This window comes from Orcinus orca, chromosome 9 (genome assembly GCF_937001465.1).
Source record: "Orcinus orca chromosome 9, mOrcOrc1.1, whole genome shotgun sequence".
Classification (NCBI taxonomy): Eukaryota; Metazoa; Chordata; class Mammalia; order Artiodactyla; family Delphinidae; genus Orcinus; species Orcinus orca.
Window position 1 is genome coordinate 17,035,306 of NC_064567.1, and position 16,044 is coordinate 17,051,349.

General features: G+C 37.1%; 1 protein-coding gene and 1 long non-coding RNA gene across 3 annotated transcripts in view; one reads left to right on the forward strand and one right to left on the reverse strand.

Moving 5' to 3' along the window:
- MTPN (myotrophin) overlaps window positions 1-16,044 on the forward strand; it is a 62,684-nt gene that overhangs the window by 37,891 nt on the left and 8,749 nt on the right. For both annotated transcript variants that reach the window (XM_033432385.2, XM_004272165.4), the window contains exon 3: window positions 668-751. In XM_033432385.2, coding sequence (XP_033288276.1) covers window positions 668-751 — 84 coding nt within the window. The remainder of the gene's footprint in view (window positions 1-667; window positions 752-16,044) is intronic.
- LOC125965479 (uncharacterized) overlaps window positions 6,401-16,044 on the reverse strand; it is a 37,112-nt gene continuing 27,468 nt past the window's right edge. Inside the window, exon 3 of the long non-coding RNA XR_007479385.1 lies at window positions 6,401-6,809. This is a non-coding gene — a long non-coding RNA (uncharacterized LOC125965479). The remainder of the gene's footprint in view (window positions 6,810-16,044) is intronic.

The following is a 16,044-nucleotide window of genomic DNA, read 5'->3' on the forward strand; positions in this document are numbered from 1 at the left end:
AACAAGTTGATTTTTTTTTTAACTGATAAAACTGGGGGGTAGATGTTTCCTTTTCAAGTTCTAAAGCAATGTGAGAGTTAGTACTATCTGTAGGTGGCAAATAGCTATCACCCAATGGAGCATAGGGCTCTGCAGTCATGAGAAATCTAAACTGGATTTTTGGACAAGAGTCAGACAGCAGTCATCTCTTGACTCTTGCCTTTTGTAGCTGTTGCATTTCAGAGTTTTAGAAAAATGTTTAAGTAACCATGACAGCAAGTGAGATGAACTTTTCACATCTCAGGGGATACCATGTCACGTGGCCCAGTTGTGGCAATCTTTTACCTCTTCATTGGCTATGTTCCACCCCTCTCGAGATTCCCTTCCTGCACCACATTGGCACGTCTACAGTAATGCGGAGTTGAGGCTCAGAGAGGTTAAGTAATTAGTCATGCAGTAAGTGGCAGAGCCCAGATTTGAGATGGGGTCAAAGCCCTGCTCCATCTGTTTCACTAGGCTGACTCCCAAGGAGAAACTGCATGTGGGCTTGGGCCTCTAGCAGCTCCTAAGAGGCTAAAAATGGGTAAACACCGATTTTGAAATATTTATGAGCATTCCCTAATTAGATCTAGAAGGAAGGAATAAATGAAAAATGGATGAGGTGATCTATATCTTTATTATTTCATAGGCTCCAGATAAACATCATATTACACCTCTTCTGTCTGCCGTCTATGAAGGTCATGTTTCCTGTGTGAAATTGCTTCTGTCAAAGGTGAGGTCAATTGCTGATTTTTATTGCTTTTTCCATTACTATGTAACTGTTTAAGCTAAGTATTTGGTTGTTAATTTACTTAAATTTTGTGTGGCATCAGGGACAGAAAAACTAGAGGTAATATCCAAAATTGAGGTCTAGAGCAATGTTGCTCAAAACAGCTGGTCCACAAGCTGTTTGTTACCAGTTCATGGTGGGTAAAGAGGTTGGGCTAGAAAATAAGTCAACACAGTCTCCTTCATCAAGAATATCTTGCTATTTAAAAAAAGTTAGCCAAACTAGGCATTGTAGTTAATAATCAGTAATATAGAAAATGTTGTCCCATGCTAGTAACAGTTTGCAGACTGGTACCATATTCACATACCACACTTTGAGTAACGCTGGTTTGAAATTTGTATAAACTTCATTTTCTGTAGTACGTACTGAGCAAGATTATTAGAGGCAGATTGCTGTAAGGGCTCTCCAAGTCATCTGGTTTCTTGATGTGATTGAGATCATGGTAAATTTGTAGTTTTCCAGTGTTTTACCTTTGCTGTTAACAAGCTCTTAGATGAAGTTCAATGTCCAGCCTCAGAAATTAACCAGTCAGTTGCAGCCATTCTAGGTGTATAAGATGGGACCTGCAAATCTTGGAAGACAAGAAATCTTCATAAAATAAGGCACCAGTATCAATCCCAAGGTTATCATTTCATGGCCATAATCTGGAAAGTGCTGTTCATAACATTTCATTTGGAATTTTAAAAATAAGCCCTGCTAAAAGAAGAATTAGAAATTAAATGAGTAAATGTATATGAAGCATTTTGCCACAGTATCTGACACATAATAAGTACTCAATAAATAGTAGCTTTTATTACCTCTAAGACTAAAGAAGATTTTTTGCTTCATAGATTGAACTTCAGTAAGATTTGGAGAACGTTGAGAAAGTAGCACATTTGTCTCAACACTTCATTGACAACTTTTCAAAGATACTGTCTGAAAGCAGTTAATTCAGGTCCTCTAAAACTAGGGGGTTTACCCATACCTTCATGTTAAACACAACTACCGGATTCCTTTAAATGTGTGGTGGTGGTGGTTTTTGAAAAACCACCGGGGGAGGGGTTGGGAGGTTTTGGCATATGGCAACAGGAGTTTTTCTATATTATACACCGTACTGATATGAAAAGCCAAAATAAAGGGGGATATTATTCTTTGCCACTGTAATGGATCCAGAATCTGTGGTAGGATGTACTCACAAAGATTTCCAGCCACTGTCTTTCTCCTTACTGTCTATTCCTCCACAACACCCATGAAAAGATTAAAAAGTACCTTTGAAAACTACTGGATAATTTCATCCCTGGGGGAATATTTTTGCATATTATGTTAAAAACTCGTTGTCGAAGCCTACAGATATAAATTTACATTTCATGAAAGATTTTTATAATTTCAGTATTTTGTTGGTTAGGACCCTGTATTGCAAGTAACTAAACCCGGCTCACACAGGCTTAAGCATTAAAGAGATCGTGTTGACTCACATAGGTCTACAGTCGAGGCACAGCTTGTCCATGGGCATAAGTCACGTGACCAGCATCTGACTTCTCTTTTGGATATTTCTCAGCTCTTCCTCAGTGTTGACTTAATTCCCTTGGCCTCAATCTATCTGCTAAGTGTAGAGCAAAAGAAACAGTTAATACTGTATTACTGATATATTTGAAAGTTGCTAATAGGGTAGATCTTTAAAGTTCTCATCAAAGGAAAACAATTTTTAAACTATGTGAAGTGATATTAATTAAACTTATTGTGGTAATCATTTCACAGTATATAAACATATCAAATCATTATGTTGTATACCTTAAACTAATAGTATTATATGTCAGCTATATCAATTACAAATTAATAAATTCATAAGTCAGAATTAAAACAAACAAGAAATGAATGGTTCCTTCCTTCCCCTTCTTTCTCCCTCTTTCCCTGACCTTTTCTATCTAGCCAAGGGTTTTCTTCTCTGAAAATAAAAAACTCCATGGGATCCTTTTTAGCTTAGGGCTCTGGTCATTTACTAAATGAAATGCCCCTAAGCAAGCTCCTCCCTCCTAGCCAGATCTCAAACTGTAGGTCAGAGCTGTATTTCTTTCTGATAAGCTTCTCTTTCCTCCTAGGACAAACAGAACAAGATGTAATTATTCTTATGATAGAGCCAAAACCATTGTTCCATATTTCTTATTCCCAAAACATGATGCTCTAGGTGACCGAGACCTTGTGGCTATAAGATTCCACTGTTAAGAAAGAATCTTCTACATTAAATAAGTTCATGAAAAGCTGGCTTGATTTGAATGTACGTTAGGCTCCTGATATGTTATCCCAGAAGGGTCTTTATAAATATGTGCTGTGTTGCTGAATTACTGGTTATAAGTTGAGTTTCCTGACTTTTAAGTAGTTTTTTAATTTTACTTGTGCCCATAATATTCTTTCATTTGTGTCTGATCCTTAATTTTTGTAGCTAAACAAGTGACATTCAGAGATGGCTGTATTGATTGGCAGACCATTTGTAACCATGTAGAGCTGTTACTGATTTTAGATGAAAGGTTTTTTTTTTTACCTTTTTGAAAGCAACATAAAATTTAGTTCTTTTTTCAAAATTAATTACTTCAATTTTATTTTTGCATAAGCTCCTTTAATGTGTACCCTATAGTTCTGTTAACCAAATTTTTGAGGGGGGAAACTGTGCTCTTTAAAAAATCCTTAATTGCTAAAATAAGGCTATTCCAGTGCACTTTTTTAAAGTGCAGTCAATGTTTGTATTATGAAATCTGGTTTATTCTGTCTTTTATCAAAAGTAGAATCTTTATCAATTACTATTAATTCATTTTAAAAGTATGTAGTTTAGAAGTTTTCCACATTCATTGACATCTCTAATGTACAACTGATCCGTGAACAGCAAAGGTTTGTATTGAACCAGTCCACTTATACACAGATTTTATTCAGTAGTAAATGCTGCATATACTGCACGATGCATGGTTGGTTGAATCCACAAATGTGGAGGAACTGCAGATATGAAAGGCCGACTGTAAGTTACAAGTGGATTTTCAACTACAGAGAGGGTCAGCGCCCTTAACCTCCCCCCACCACGCTGTTCAAGGGTTGACTACATTATTCCACTGGTATATCGTTAGCATAGGAAAAAAGCCAAAACAATAAATTTTAAAACTCAATATGATCACAACTAATAGAGAAACACATAAATTACAGAAAACAAAAGAATGGTAGAATGTATAAAATCAAACTCTATGCTATATGCTGTATTACTTACTGGACTTTTTAAAAAAACTTCAATGCGATGGAAGATGAAGTTTATGACACAAGTAAAAATTTAAAACATTTAATTCTTTATTGTCCATATAGCAAAAGAGGAAAGTAACATCTGTGGGAAATCTAATATAATCTTTGTTTATATAATCTCCAAATACATAAGTATAATCATCTCCATTTTATGGATGAGGTGACCATCTGTCCTGAGGAGGTTAAATAACTACCTGAAGTCTAATAGAATATAATGAAATCAAGATTTGCTCCAAGTTATATGACTCAAAAACCCATGTTCTTTCTACTACTTGAGAGTGGCTTTCAGACTTACTGTCAGGGATAGCTATGAGAAATGATTATGTGTATTTCCGCAGGTAAAAGATATTTGGCCTGATTTTTAATTGATACATTCATGAATGAAAAAAATGTAGCGATCAACACTTGTGGGACTTCCACTTGAAGCCTGAGGTCTGAGCACATGCCATGGTATCTCCTTTTTGCCCTCTGATGACAGAAAAGATGTTTTTAAAATGAATGAATCAACATCTGTTTTAGACCATAAGACAGCAGGGTTCATTAGACAAGAAATTATAATGAAGCCTTGGGAGACAGAAGGCAGGTAGGATGAAGTTGAAGAAGAAAACATTCCCAAACACGAGCATGAGAGGACTGTTGTGAAAGGTAGGAGTTGATCCAAGGCAGCTTGAAGCCCAGAAGTGGTCAGTACCCTTGAGGAACAGATGAGTGAAGAGTTGGATGTGCTTTCAGGAAGAAACAAATGAGACCCAGAGGTGAAGACTGAAGGAGGTATGCAAGAAGTCAGTATGTGAATAAATCTAAACAAATATTGAAATACAAAACAAACATGAACATTTAAAATAAGCTAAAACAAGGCTCCCCTGGTGGTGCAGTGGTTAAGAATCCGCCTGCCAATGCAAGGGACACGGGTTCGAGCCCTGGTCTGGGAGGATCCCACATGCCACAGAGCAACTAAGCCTGCGAGCCACAACTACTGAAGCCCATGCTCTGCAACAAGAGAAACCACCACAATGAGAAGCCCTTGCACTGCAACAAAGAGTAGCACCCACTCGCCGCAACTAGAGAAAAGCCCACGCCTAGCAATGAAGACCCAATGCAGCCAATAAATAGATTAATTAATTAAGCTAAAACTATAGAACTGTTAAATAGTAACTTAACAAGAAGCAAGGGAAATGAACAAAACTCCTGGTATTCTCACCAAATCCAGAGTACATGAGAAACATTAGTAAAACTGGTGAAAGGAAACTGATGAAGCAGGTAAAAAATGCAGGCTCGAGAAGCATCCTGGGTAATTGAGTGGTCCCAGGGAGTAAGAAGCCCAAGTGAGAGTATGAAACAGAAGAAGTGGCAGCTGCACAGCAGTCATTAAAAAGGCCAAGCCTAACAGACTTCAGCCTGATGTTATGAAAGCAAAAACAGACGGTGTAAGCACCTGTCATTTTGAATCATAATTATCTCACGGTTGAATAAGGTTCCTCCTTCTTTGCCCTAAAAAAATCTTAACAGGAAATTTTTGGAATAAAAGAGATATTTAAAAGATGTATAAAAATATTACTGAACTGATCTTCCTGATTAGAATCTCAGATACCTGAATAATAGCAGCGTTGCATGAACACATTATTTAGAAGAGAGTTAATCTTGAAGTGGTACTCTTGAACTATAATGTTATAATCAATGGATGTTCATAAGTCCAAAATTCATTTATTTTTCAGTTACATATAATTTGAAATCATCTAGTTTCTGTGTAGTTAAAGAAACAGTTCTCTAAGAGAAATAATAGTTTACCTGTAGCATTAATACACTATGTTAGACATTTCCTTTAACAGTATAGTATATAGTATTTAATATATACCAAATTTCTATAATATTTATACTTATTAAAATTCTTTATAATCTATGTAATCCCTTTGATAATAAAGGATTTTAAGAAGTATCCTTATTTTCTAAGGAAAACTGTTTCTAAATAATCCACTAAAGGATATTGTGGGGAAAGGGGAAATACTTAACATCTTTAAAAGATAATACAAGTTAACCTTTAAGTTCGCTATCATTTAGAATTCAGACAGGTAAGCTTTCAGTCATTTACTCTAGTGTGGTTTATACTCTGTCCTTTATATACTATATATTGCTATTAAAAATGACCAGTCAACCTCCTATTAAAACAAGAATTCTTTTAAACAAATAAATAGAAAAATTACCCCAGCATGAGAGAATCACAGATCTCATGAACTGAAAATTTAATGAAAGTTTTTAAAACATTATAATTACTGTTTTATTCTTAGATTACAGAAACAAACTGACAGTATACTTGTTATTATAAACCCATTTGTTGTTAGTGATAATACGAAGCTATATCTGAGAGAGAAAAGTCCAAAAGAAACTTTGCTTTTTTGTTTTCCATCATCTCTCTGCTTTATACTGTGTCAAAGAATTTACCTCCTTAGCTCAGTGCTTTGTGACAGCCTGGAGGGGTGGGATAGGGAGGGTGGGAGGGAGGGAGACGCAAGAGGGAAGACATATGGGAACATATGTTTATGTATGACTGATTCACTTTGTTATAAAGCAGAAACTAACACACCATTGTAAAGCAATTATACCCCAATAAAGATGTTAAAAAAAAAAAGAATTTACCTCCTTAGGATATCTGCTGTAACCTTACAACGGAAATATGTAACCACTGATGCTTGTGCAACTCTGATGTTAGTGAGGCACAGCTGTTTCAGACCACTCTGTACATTCACTGTGTGGGACAAATGAGTGAGAAACAAAGGTTTACTCAACAACCTTCCTTTTATAAAAAGAAAGTCAAAATGATTAACGTCTTACGTACAATTGCTGTAGAGAAGAAAAAGTACTAAAAATCAGGCTGTTAATACAGAAAACCACCTTATCTGATAACACTGATGATTTTGCCCCATGTATTTTCCGTGCTGTATTTTAAAAAATCAAGCGGCCAGTTAATAATAAAATTTGAATACCCCTCTCAAAACCAGCATTGTCAAATCCTCAAGAAGGATCTACGGTACAGATTTTGCTGCTTGAATTGAGATCAAGTGCGTACGATATAAGGACTTAGAAGTCAGCCCTTTCAGCCTAAATAAGTAGGTGTGCTGGTAGGTAGAAACATTTTTTTACTCAAATTACTCACTGTTCCACTCCCAGTAAAATCTAAACAGTTTCACACATTCTCAAGCACACATTTTATGATTACTTGGAATCCCCAGAGTTCTCCATATAATGTGGGCAGGTTTGGTTTCAAAAAAATTTTAGGACAGATGACCTGCAAAGAACTGAGCAATGCCTTTCTGAATTGCCTTAGTTTAAGAAACTGTTAGAAAAGGACTAGCAGAATTGATACAGCTAGAAAACTTACCCCCCTAAATAACTGAAGAAACCAGTTGTTATGCTGTTTTGATATATCTCACAAATCTCATCCACAAGTATGCCCATTGTAAGCTCATTGTTTTTTTTTTTTTTTTTGCGGTACGCGGGCCTCTCACTGCCGCGGCCCCTCCCGTTGCGGAGCACAGGCTCCGGACACACAGGCTCAGCGGCCATGGCTCACGGGCCCAGCCGCTCCGCTGGCATGCGGGATCCTCCCGGACCGGGGCACGAACCCACGTCCCCTGCATCGGCAGGCGGACTCTCAACCACTGCGCCACCAGGGAAGCCCAGCTCATTGTTTTTTTTACCTATTTAGCTCTTTTAGACTGGAGTGCATCATTATTTTAGATAGTTTCTGTTAGTGACATAAACTGTGTGTTGTGACATCACACACCCCCAAGTTTGGTTCTGAGTTCTCCTTCCTAATACCTTTGGGGCTTTGAATAAATTCCTTATCATCTCAGTCTAAGCATCCTCTTCTGCAACATGGGGCCAGTACTCATCACATAGAGTTGATGAGCAGGTAAATTAGCTCATAGTTAAAATAGTACTTATACATAGGAAATGTCATTTAAGTGCTTTACATATATTAATTCACTTAATCATCACAGTAATCCGATGAAGTAGGTACGATTTTTATCCCCCATTTTACCATTGGGGAAACTGAGGCCCAGGGCATTAGGAAGCTTTCCCAGGATCACACAGCTCGATAGGAGGAGAGTTAGGATTCAAACCCCAACACTTTGGCTCCAGAGCTTGTGTCTGTAACCACTACATTACACTGCCTCTCAGTGTAGCCAAGTAGTTAGAAGAGACACTGTATGCAAGTCATTGACGGCAATACTGAGCTCATCATAAATTCTCAGTAAATACTAAGACCAGTTAGGATTGATGCAGATGACTTTGATGTATTTCTCAGAAAAGGGAAGACTTGCTGCAAGAATGAGGGTTCCCTGAAAAGCAAGTTTTATGAAAATGACTGTTTCAAATATAAACAAACTTTTCATCCAAAACTTACAGTGTACCACATCATAGGTAATATATTGGCTTACTATCTGAATGTCTTTGGAGAGAAGTAATTTGAAGGCTCATTTATACTTTCTCCCATCCCTTATATTTCCATGATGAATTTCTCTCTGAAACCTTGAAATGATCTTTCTGTTTTTGCTAGATATGACTACAGTGGAGATGTTAAAAATCATATTTTCACAAGGGGTAACATAACAAATCTAAGACCATTATATATGCAACTGAAAATGAACTGTAGTCACTGTCTCCAAAGGAGAAATAAAATGAAGAGAAATGTAGAATACATGTCATTCCCTGTTGCATGGTTAGCATGTTGTTTAGAGAGGCAGAGGGGGTGCAGATGAGGAGCATGGCATTGAAGTTAGAAAAGCAAGATTTAACACCTGGTCCTATGGTTTCATATCCAATGAAGCACAGTTAACAGATAATAAAGGACTATGGCAAGTGCTGTAAGGGAAGTAGGGTTCAACTGTAACAAAAACTCCTACTACAGAGATTTAAACAAGAAAGTGGCTCTTCTTTTTTGTGGCTGAATAATATTGCATTGTATAATTAGTTCTTATTTTTAAGAGAGATTAAGAGAATTTTTGATCTAGGAGTTACTGCCGAAATCATGTTAGGTTTACCATTTTATTTGCAGAAAGCACAGAAAGGTTAAGGTACTTGCCTAAAGTTACACAGCTAATTTGTGGTAAAATTGGGTGGCCAGGTTCAGTATGTCCTTGAACCACACCACCTGCTTTTCTTATCTTGAAGTGTAGTTGATGTACAATATTATATAAGTTACAGGTATACAATATAGTGATTCACAATTTTTTTAAATTGAAGTATAGTTGATTTACAATATTGTGTTAGTTTCAGGTGTACAGCAAAGTGATCTGGTTATACATATATATGTGTGTGTGTATCTATATACTTTTAGAAATTCTTTTCCCTTACAAGATATTGAATATAGTTCCCTGTTCTATACATACATCCTTGTTATTTATCTATTTTATATATGGTAGGTGCATCTGTTAATCCCATACTCCCAATTTATCCCTCCTCACCCTTCCCCTTTGGTAACCATAAGTTTGTTTTCTAAGTCTGTGAGTCTGTTTCTGCTTTGTAAATAAGTTCATTTGTACTGTTTTTTAGATTCCACATAAAAGTGAAACCATAAATTTGTCTTTGACTTCACTTAGTATGATAATCTCTAGGTGACAACATGGATGGACCTTGAAGGCATTACGCTAAATGAAATACGTCAGAGAAAAATACTGTATGATCTCACTTATATATGGAATCTACAACAAAAACGAAACAAACTCAGATACAGAGAACAGATTAGATTGATGGTTGCCAGAGGCAGGCGGCTGGGTGGAGGGTGTGTGGGGTCAAAAGGTTAGAGGCCTAGAATTATCAGGTAAGTCAGTCCTGGGGATGCAACAACGGCACGGTAGCTATCCTTAGTACTGTATTATATACCTGAAAGCTGTGAAGACAGTAAGGCTTAAAAGCTCTCATCAGAAGGAAAAAAAATCGTAACTCTACAGTGATGGATGTTAACTAACCTTATTGTGGTAAATTTTGCAATATATACATATATCATATCGTCATGTTGTACAACTAAAACTAGTATAATGGTCTATGTCAATTATATCTCAACTTAGAAAAAAAACAAGTGGCTCTTAATGAAATGCCTGAAGGTAAGCAGTCCAGGGCTGAGTAGCTGGCTCCACTTGTCCTCAGTACCCCACACTCTCTTCTCCCCTGTCTTCCCCACTCCTTACGGTTGCAAGATGACTGCTGAACCTCCAGGCATTGTGTCTGTTTGGGGCAGGGAGAAGGGAAACAGTTAAGGACACTCTCCTCCCTGAGGCTTTATTGGAAAAGGAAAGCTATCCACGAGATGCCAGCTTTGTGCCAGATGGCCACCTGTAGCTTTAAGGGAGTCTGGGGATTCAGTGCCTTTTCAGCCTCTATAGGAGAGGAAAGCACAGAAAAAAGGGGTTTGCGCTAGACTTTGGATGAGCCAAGCTGTAGTACTGGGTTGGCCAAAAAGTTCATTTGGTTAATGAATCCATTCAATAAAGTTCTTGGTGAAAATGAAAAATGTGTCTTTTATTTTTACTTAAAACCGAACAAACTTTTTGACCAACCCAGTATACACCTTGAAGTATGATCAGCAACGTGCCAGGGGGCATACAGGAAGAGAGGGAGCCAGCTGTCCTGGAAACTCCAGAAGGGCTTCACGGAAACAATTGAATAAGAGTTAATCAAGTGGTTAAAGGGAGAGCACAAAGAATTGCTTTGTTCCTTTACATTTTAAGAGTCCTTGTTGGGACATTTAATATCAGATATATTTATTCAGGCATTCCTTTTGTACTTGATTCTAACCCACTTTCTTTCCAAAAGTGAGTTGAATATACCAAACCATGGTTGCTGAATTTTTATTTCTGAGATAGTGGTTATATTGCAAGGTTGTGAAACAGTATCTAGCAACATAATACAGAAATGTCCGCCAAGATGTCATGTGTGTATCTAAATGCTAATTTTTTAATTGATTTGATAAATTTTGCATTGAAACAAAGCTGCGTAGTGTTTTAACAATTGATTAGTATAATTATAATTGTCATCTTTGCCACGAAAGCCTTCTGTCAAGATAATGTCAGATAACCTGAGTACAAGTTTAAGAGTTTCATTCTTTAAATGTTACTAATCCAGTTTTCTGGCCTATTTGTCCAGATTAAGAACTGGTGGTAATTTTTTAAAAAACACAAAAAAACCTGGTGGTATAAAGCAGAATTGAGCTATCTGAAGTAAGAAGTAGATAAAGATGCACTCTTGTTTCATGCCAGTATATCTTATCTTTCTAGCTACATTGTAAACTATTCTATTCAAGGGCAGAGATAGTATGATGAATTTTTTTAAACATTCCCCATATTCTACAACTTAACTATCAAATAATACTTGATTGTCTAAAACGGTAACTTTTGAAAATGAAGAAATTACTGGTGAGGTTTTAAAGCTTTTTTACTCCCTAGAATGACAAATGGCCTGTCTCTCTACTTGGGCCACTTAACTTGGCTGTAGCAACCTTTTCCTCCTCCAGGAAACTATCACAATCAGAATCACGCTGTAACTATAAGCAGGTGAGCCTAGTCCTGATCTAGTCCTTTATTGTATGTGTACAGTCCCTGTCTATATCAATTAATTTTAAAAAACATTTAATTTTTCTAATATCATTTGATAGCCTGTTATTGACACTGCAAGGCCTTGTGATTTCAGAGACTGATAAACAAAATGTAAAACAAGTGCACAAAGTGTTGTGATTGCTGTGACAGGAGTTTATGTAACAGCAGACACCTAAAGGAAGAAGAGGTCACGTGTGGTCCTGGGAGTCAAGGGCATAGTGTGTTATAAATAAGGATGTCATTACAACTTTAGGTACCACAAATGTAACTTCAAAAAGCAGTTGACACTTGAGTTGAATCTTAGCAACTTAGTGTCCAAGAATCTAATAGAGAACTGGAGTACCTTTCCAAGCAGAAGCAGCAATGTGAGAAGGTTGCAGAGGCAAGAAAGAACCAGCTTTCAAAGAAACAGCTTTTAGTAGTTTTATTGATTTTTGCTATTGTTTTCTTCATTTCTATTTCATTTATTTCTGCTCTGATCTTTATGATTTCTTTCCTTGTACTGACTGGGTTTTCTTTGTTCTTCTTTCTCTAGTTGCTTTAGGTGTCGTGTTAGATTGTTTGAGATTTTTCTTGCTTCTTGAGGTGAGATTGTATTGCTATAAACTTCCTTCTTAGAACTGCTTTTGCTGTGTCCCAGAGGGTTTGGGTCATTGTGTTTTTGTTGTCATTTGTTTCTATGTATTTTTTTATTTCTTCTTTGATTTCTTCAGTGATCTCTTGGTTATTTAGTAGTGCACCGTTTAGCCTCCATGTATTCGTGGTTTTTTACAGTTTTTTTTTTCCTGTAATTGCTTTCCAGTCTCATAGCATTGTGGTCAGAAAAGATGCTTGATACGATTGCCATTTTTTAAATTTTCCGAGGCTTGATTTGTGACCCAAGATGTGATCTAGCCTAGAGAATGTTCCATGTGCACTTGAGAAGAAAGTGTAATCTGCTGTTTTCTAATGGAATGTCCTATAAATATCAATTAAATCTGGTCTATTGTGTTATTTAAAGCTTGTGTTTCCTTATTAACTTTCTGTTTGGATGATCTGTCCATTGTTGTAAGTGAGGTGTTAAAGTCCCCCACTATTATTGTGTTATTGTGTTACTGTCGATTTACTCTTTTATAGCTGTTAGCATTTGCCGTATGTATTGAGGTGCTCCTATGAGGTGCATACATATTTATAATTGTTATATCTTCTTCTTGGATTGATCCCTTGATCATTATGTAGTGTCCTTCCTTGTCTCTTGTAACATTATTTTAAAGTCTATTTTATCCGATATGAGTATTGCTACTCCAGCTTTCTTTCACTTTCCATTTGCATGGAATATCTTTTTCCATCCCCTCACTTTCAGTCTGTATGTGTACCTAGGTCTGAAGTGGGTCTCTTGTAGACAGCATGTATATGGGTCTTGTTTTTGTATCCATTCAGCAAGCCTGTGCCTTTGGTTGGAGCATTTAATCCATTCACATTTAAAATAATTATTGATATGTATGTTGCTATTACCATTTTCTTAATTGTTTTGGGTTTGTTTTTGTAGGTCCTTCTCTTGTGTTTCCCACTTAGAGAAGTTCCTTTAGCCTTTGTTGTAGAGCTGGTTTGGTGTTGCTGAATTCTCTTAGCTTTTGCTTGTCTGTAAAGCTTTTGATTTCTCCATCGGATCTGAATGAGATCCTGGCAGGGTAGAGTAATCTTGGTTGTAGGTTCTTCCCTTTCATCACTTTAAGTATATCATGCCACTCCCTTCTGGCTTGTAGAGTTTCTGCTGAGAAATCAGCTGTTAACCTTATGGGAGTTCCCTTGTATGTTATTTGTCGTTTTCCCTTTGTTGCTTTTAATAATTTTTCTTTGTCTTTAATTTTCGTCAGTTTGATTACTCTGTGTCTCAGTGTGTTTCTCCTTGGGTCCTGACTGGGACTCTGTGCTTTCTGGACTTGGGTGGCTATTTCCTTTCCTATGTTAGGGAAGTTTTCAACTATAATCTCTTCAGCTATTTTCTCTGGTCCTTTCTCTCTTTCTTCTCCTTCTGGGACCCCTATAATGTGAGTGTTTGTGCATTTAATGTTGTCCCAGAGGTCTCTTAGGCTGTCTTCATTTCTTTTCACTCTTTTTTCTTTATTCTGTTCCATGGCAGTGAATTCCACCATTCCGTCTTCTAGGTCACTTATCCGTTCTTCTGCCTCAGTTATTCTGCCATTGTTTCCTTCTATAGTGTATTTTTCATTTCAGTTATTGTATTGCTCATCGCTGTTTGTTTGTTCTTTAATTCTTCTAGGTCTTTGTTAAACATTTCTTGCATCTTCTCAGTCTTTGCCTCCGTTCTTTTTCCGAGGTCCTGGATCATATTCACTATCATTATTCTGAATTCTTTTTCTGGAAGGTTGCCTATCTATCTCCACTTCTTTTAGTTGCTTTTCTGGGGTTTTACCTTGTTCCTTCATCTGGTACATAGTCTTCTGCCTTTTCATTTTGTCTGTCTTCCTGTTAATGTGGTTTTCATTCTACAGGCTGCAGAATTGTAGTTCTTCTTGCTTCTGCTCTCTGCCCTCCAGTGGATGAGGCTAGCTTGCATTAGAATTTTCATATGAAAATCTTGAACTAAGAAAGTAGTGGTAGCAAGGACAGGTGGAAAATGTTAGGAACATTATGGTCTAAAGATTTGGTGACTGATAACATGTGAAGTAAACAAGAAGAACTGCATAGTGTCTCCACAGTTCCTGGAAGGTGGTTCTTACCATGATAGTGAATACTGCAGAAAAAGAAACAAGTTTGTAGGAAAAGATCATGGATTCACTTTAGGAATCGTAGAGTTTGCGGTATTTCTGGGACTTAAAGTAGATAAGTCTCAGTGGCATGTATATGTGTTTATATATATATGGGTTTAAAGATCAGGGTAGATATTCAAAATGAGTATAAAGGTTGGAACTTAAATTGTAACATGGATGAGATCAGGCAAAAAGCGAAGAGTGCCAAAGACCAGAACCATGGAGAATCCAGCATTTAAACAAAGCAGAGAGAAAGTAAAGGGGAGGAGGGTGGAGTGGAAGGTAGTGGGTGCAGGAAGGAGAGGCAGGCTAGACAGACAGAACTTGGAGGTAATATTCTAAAGCATTTTCAGGACAGCATAGATTAGACTATAAATTGCCTTCTGTGTCCATTTTTTACTCTTTCTTTTAGAAGGGGAACCCCAGGTTTTAACTGGGTGCATACATTGCAGCCTAGCTAGTCCTTGTATCTCAGTTATATGACTTTGTGTCTAAGTTTGGGCTGATGGGATGTGCACAAATGATGTGTGCCACTTCTAGATCATCACCTAAAATGTGAAGCCACTTACTGGGGACTTTCACCCCCATACCCAGCAGGCTGGAAGCACATGTGGAGGTGAGCACACTTAGCAGTAGACTGTTTTATGAGAGAGAAATAAATTAACTTAGTTTAATACATTGTGTTTTAGCCTCTCTTTGTTATAGCAGTTTAGCCAAACCATAACAAATTGGGTCAAAAGTTGTTATTTGTAAATGAACGAACAGGAGTGGGGAAAACTTGGGTGTGGATCTCCCGATTCTGTCACTTGGGAGAGTTGCACAGGGTTTTTGATATTGGAACAATAGAAATAAAACTGATCATAGTTTGTCTGCTAGGTGCCACAGTGAGCAGTGTTTACCCAGAAGTAATTTAAGCACTGTTTATATATTTTAACTGTAAAAGTCTATCAATATCCAGGACCAGATCGCTTTACTGGTGAGTTCTACCAAACATTTAATGAAGAATTAATACCAATCCTTCTCAAAGTCTTCCCAAAAACATCAATACAGATGGGACCGCTTCCAAACTCATTTTACAAGGCCAGCATTACCCCTATACCAAAACCAGACAAGGATGCCACAAGAAAATTGCAGACCAATATCCCTGATGAACATAGATGCAAAAGTCCTCAACAATATGTTAGCAAATCAAATTCAGCAATACATTAAAAGGATCATACTCCATGGTCAACTGGGATTTATTCTGGGGACACAAGGATGATTCAGCATCTGCAGATCAATCAGTGTGAACACCACAATAACAAAATGAAGGATAAAAATCATATGATCATCTCAGTAGATGCAGAAAAAGCATTTGACATAATTTAACGTTCATTCATAATAAAAACACTCAACAAAGTGGCTGTAGAGGGAACATGCCTCGGCATAATGAAGGCCATATTATGGCCACAAGCTATACATCATAATCAACAGTGAAAAACTGAAAGTTTTTCCCCTAACATAATGAACAAGATGAGGTTGCCCACTCTCACCACTTATTTAACATAGTACTGGAAGTCCCTAGCCAGAGCAGTTAGGCAAGAAAAGAAATAAAAAGCATCCAAGTTAGAAGGGAAGAAGTAAAATGTTCTCT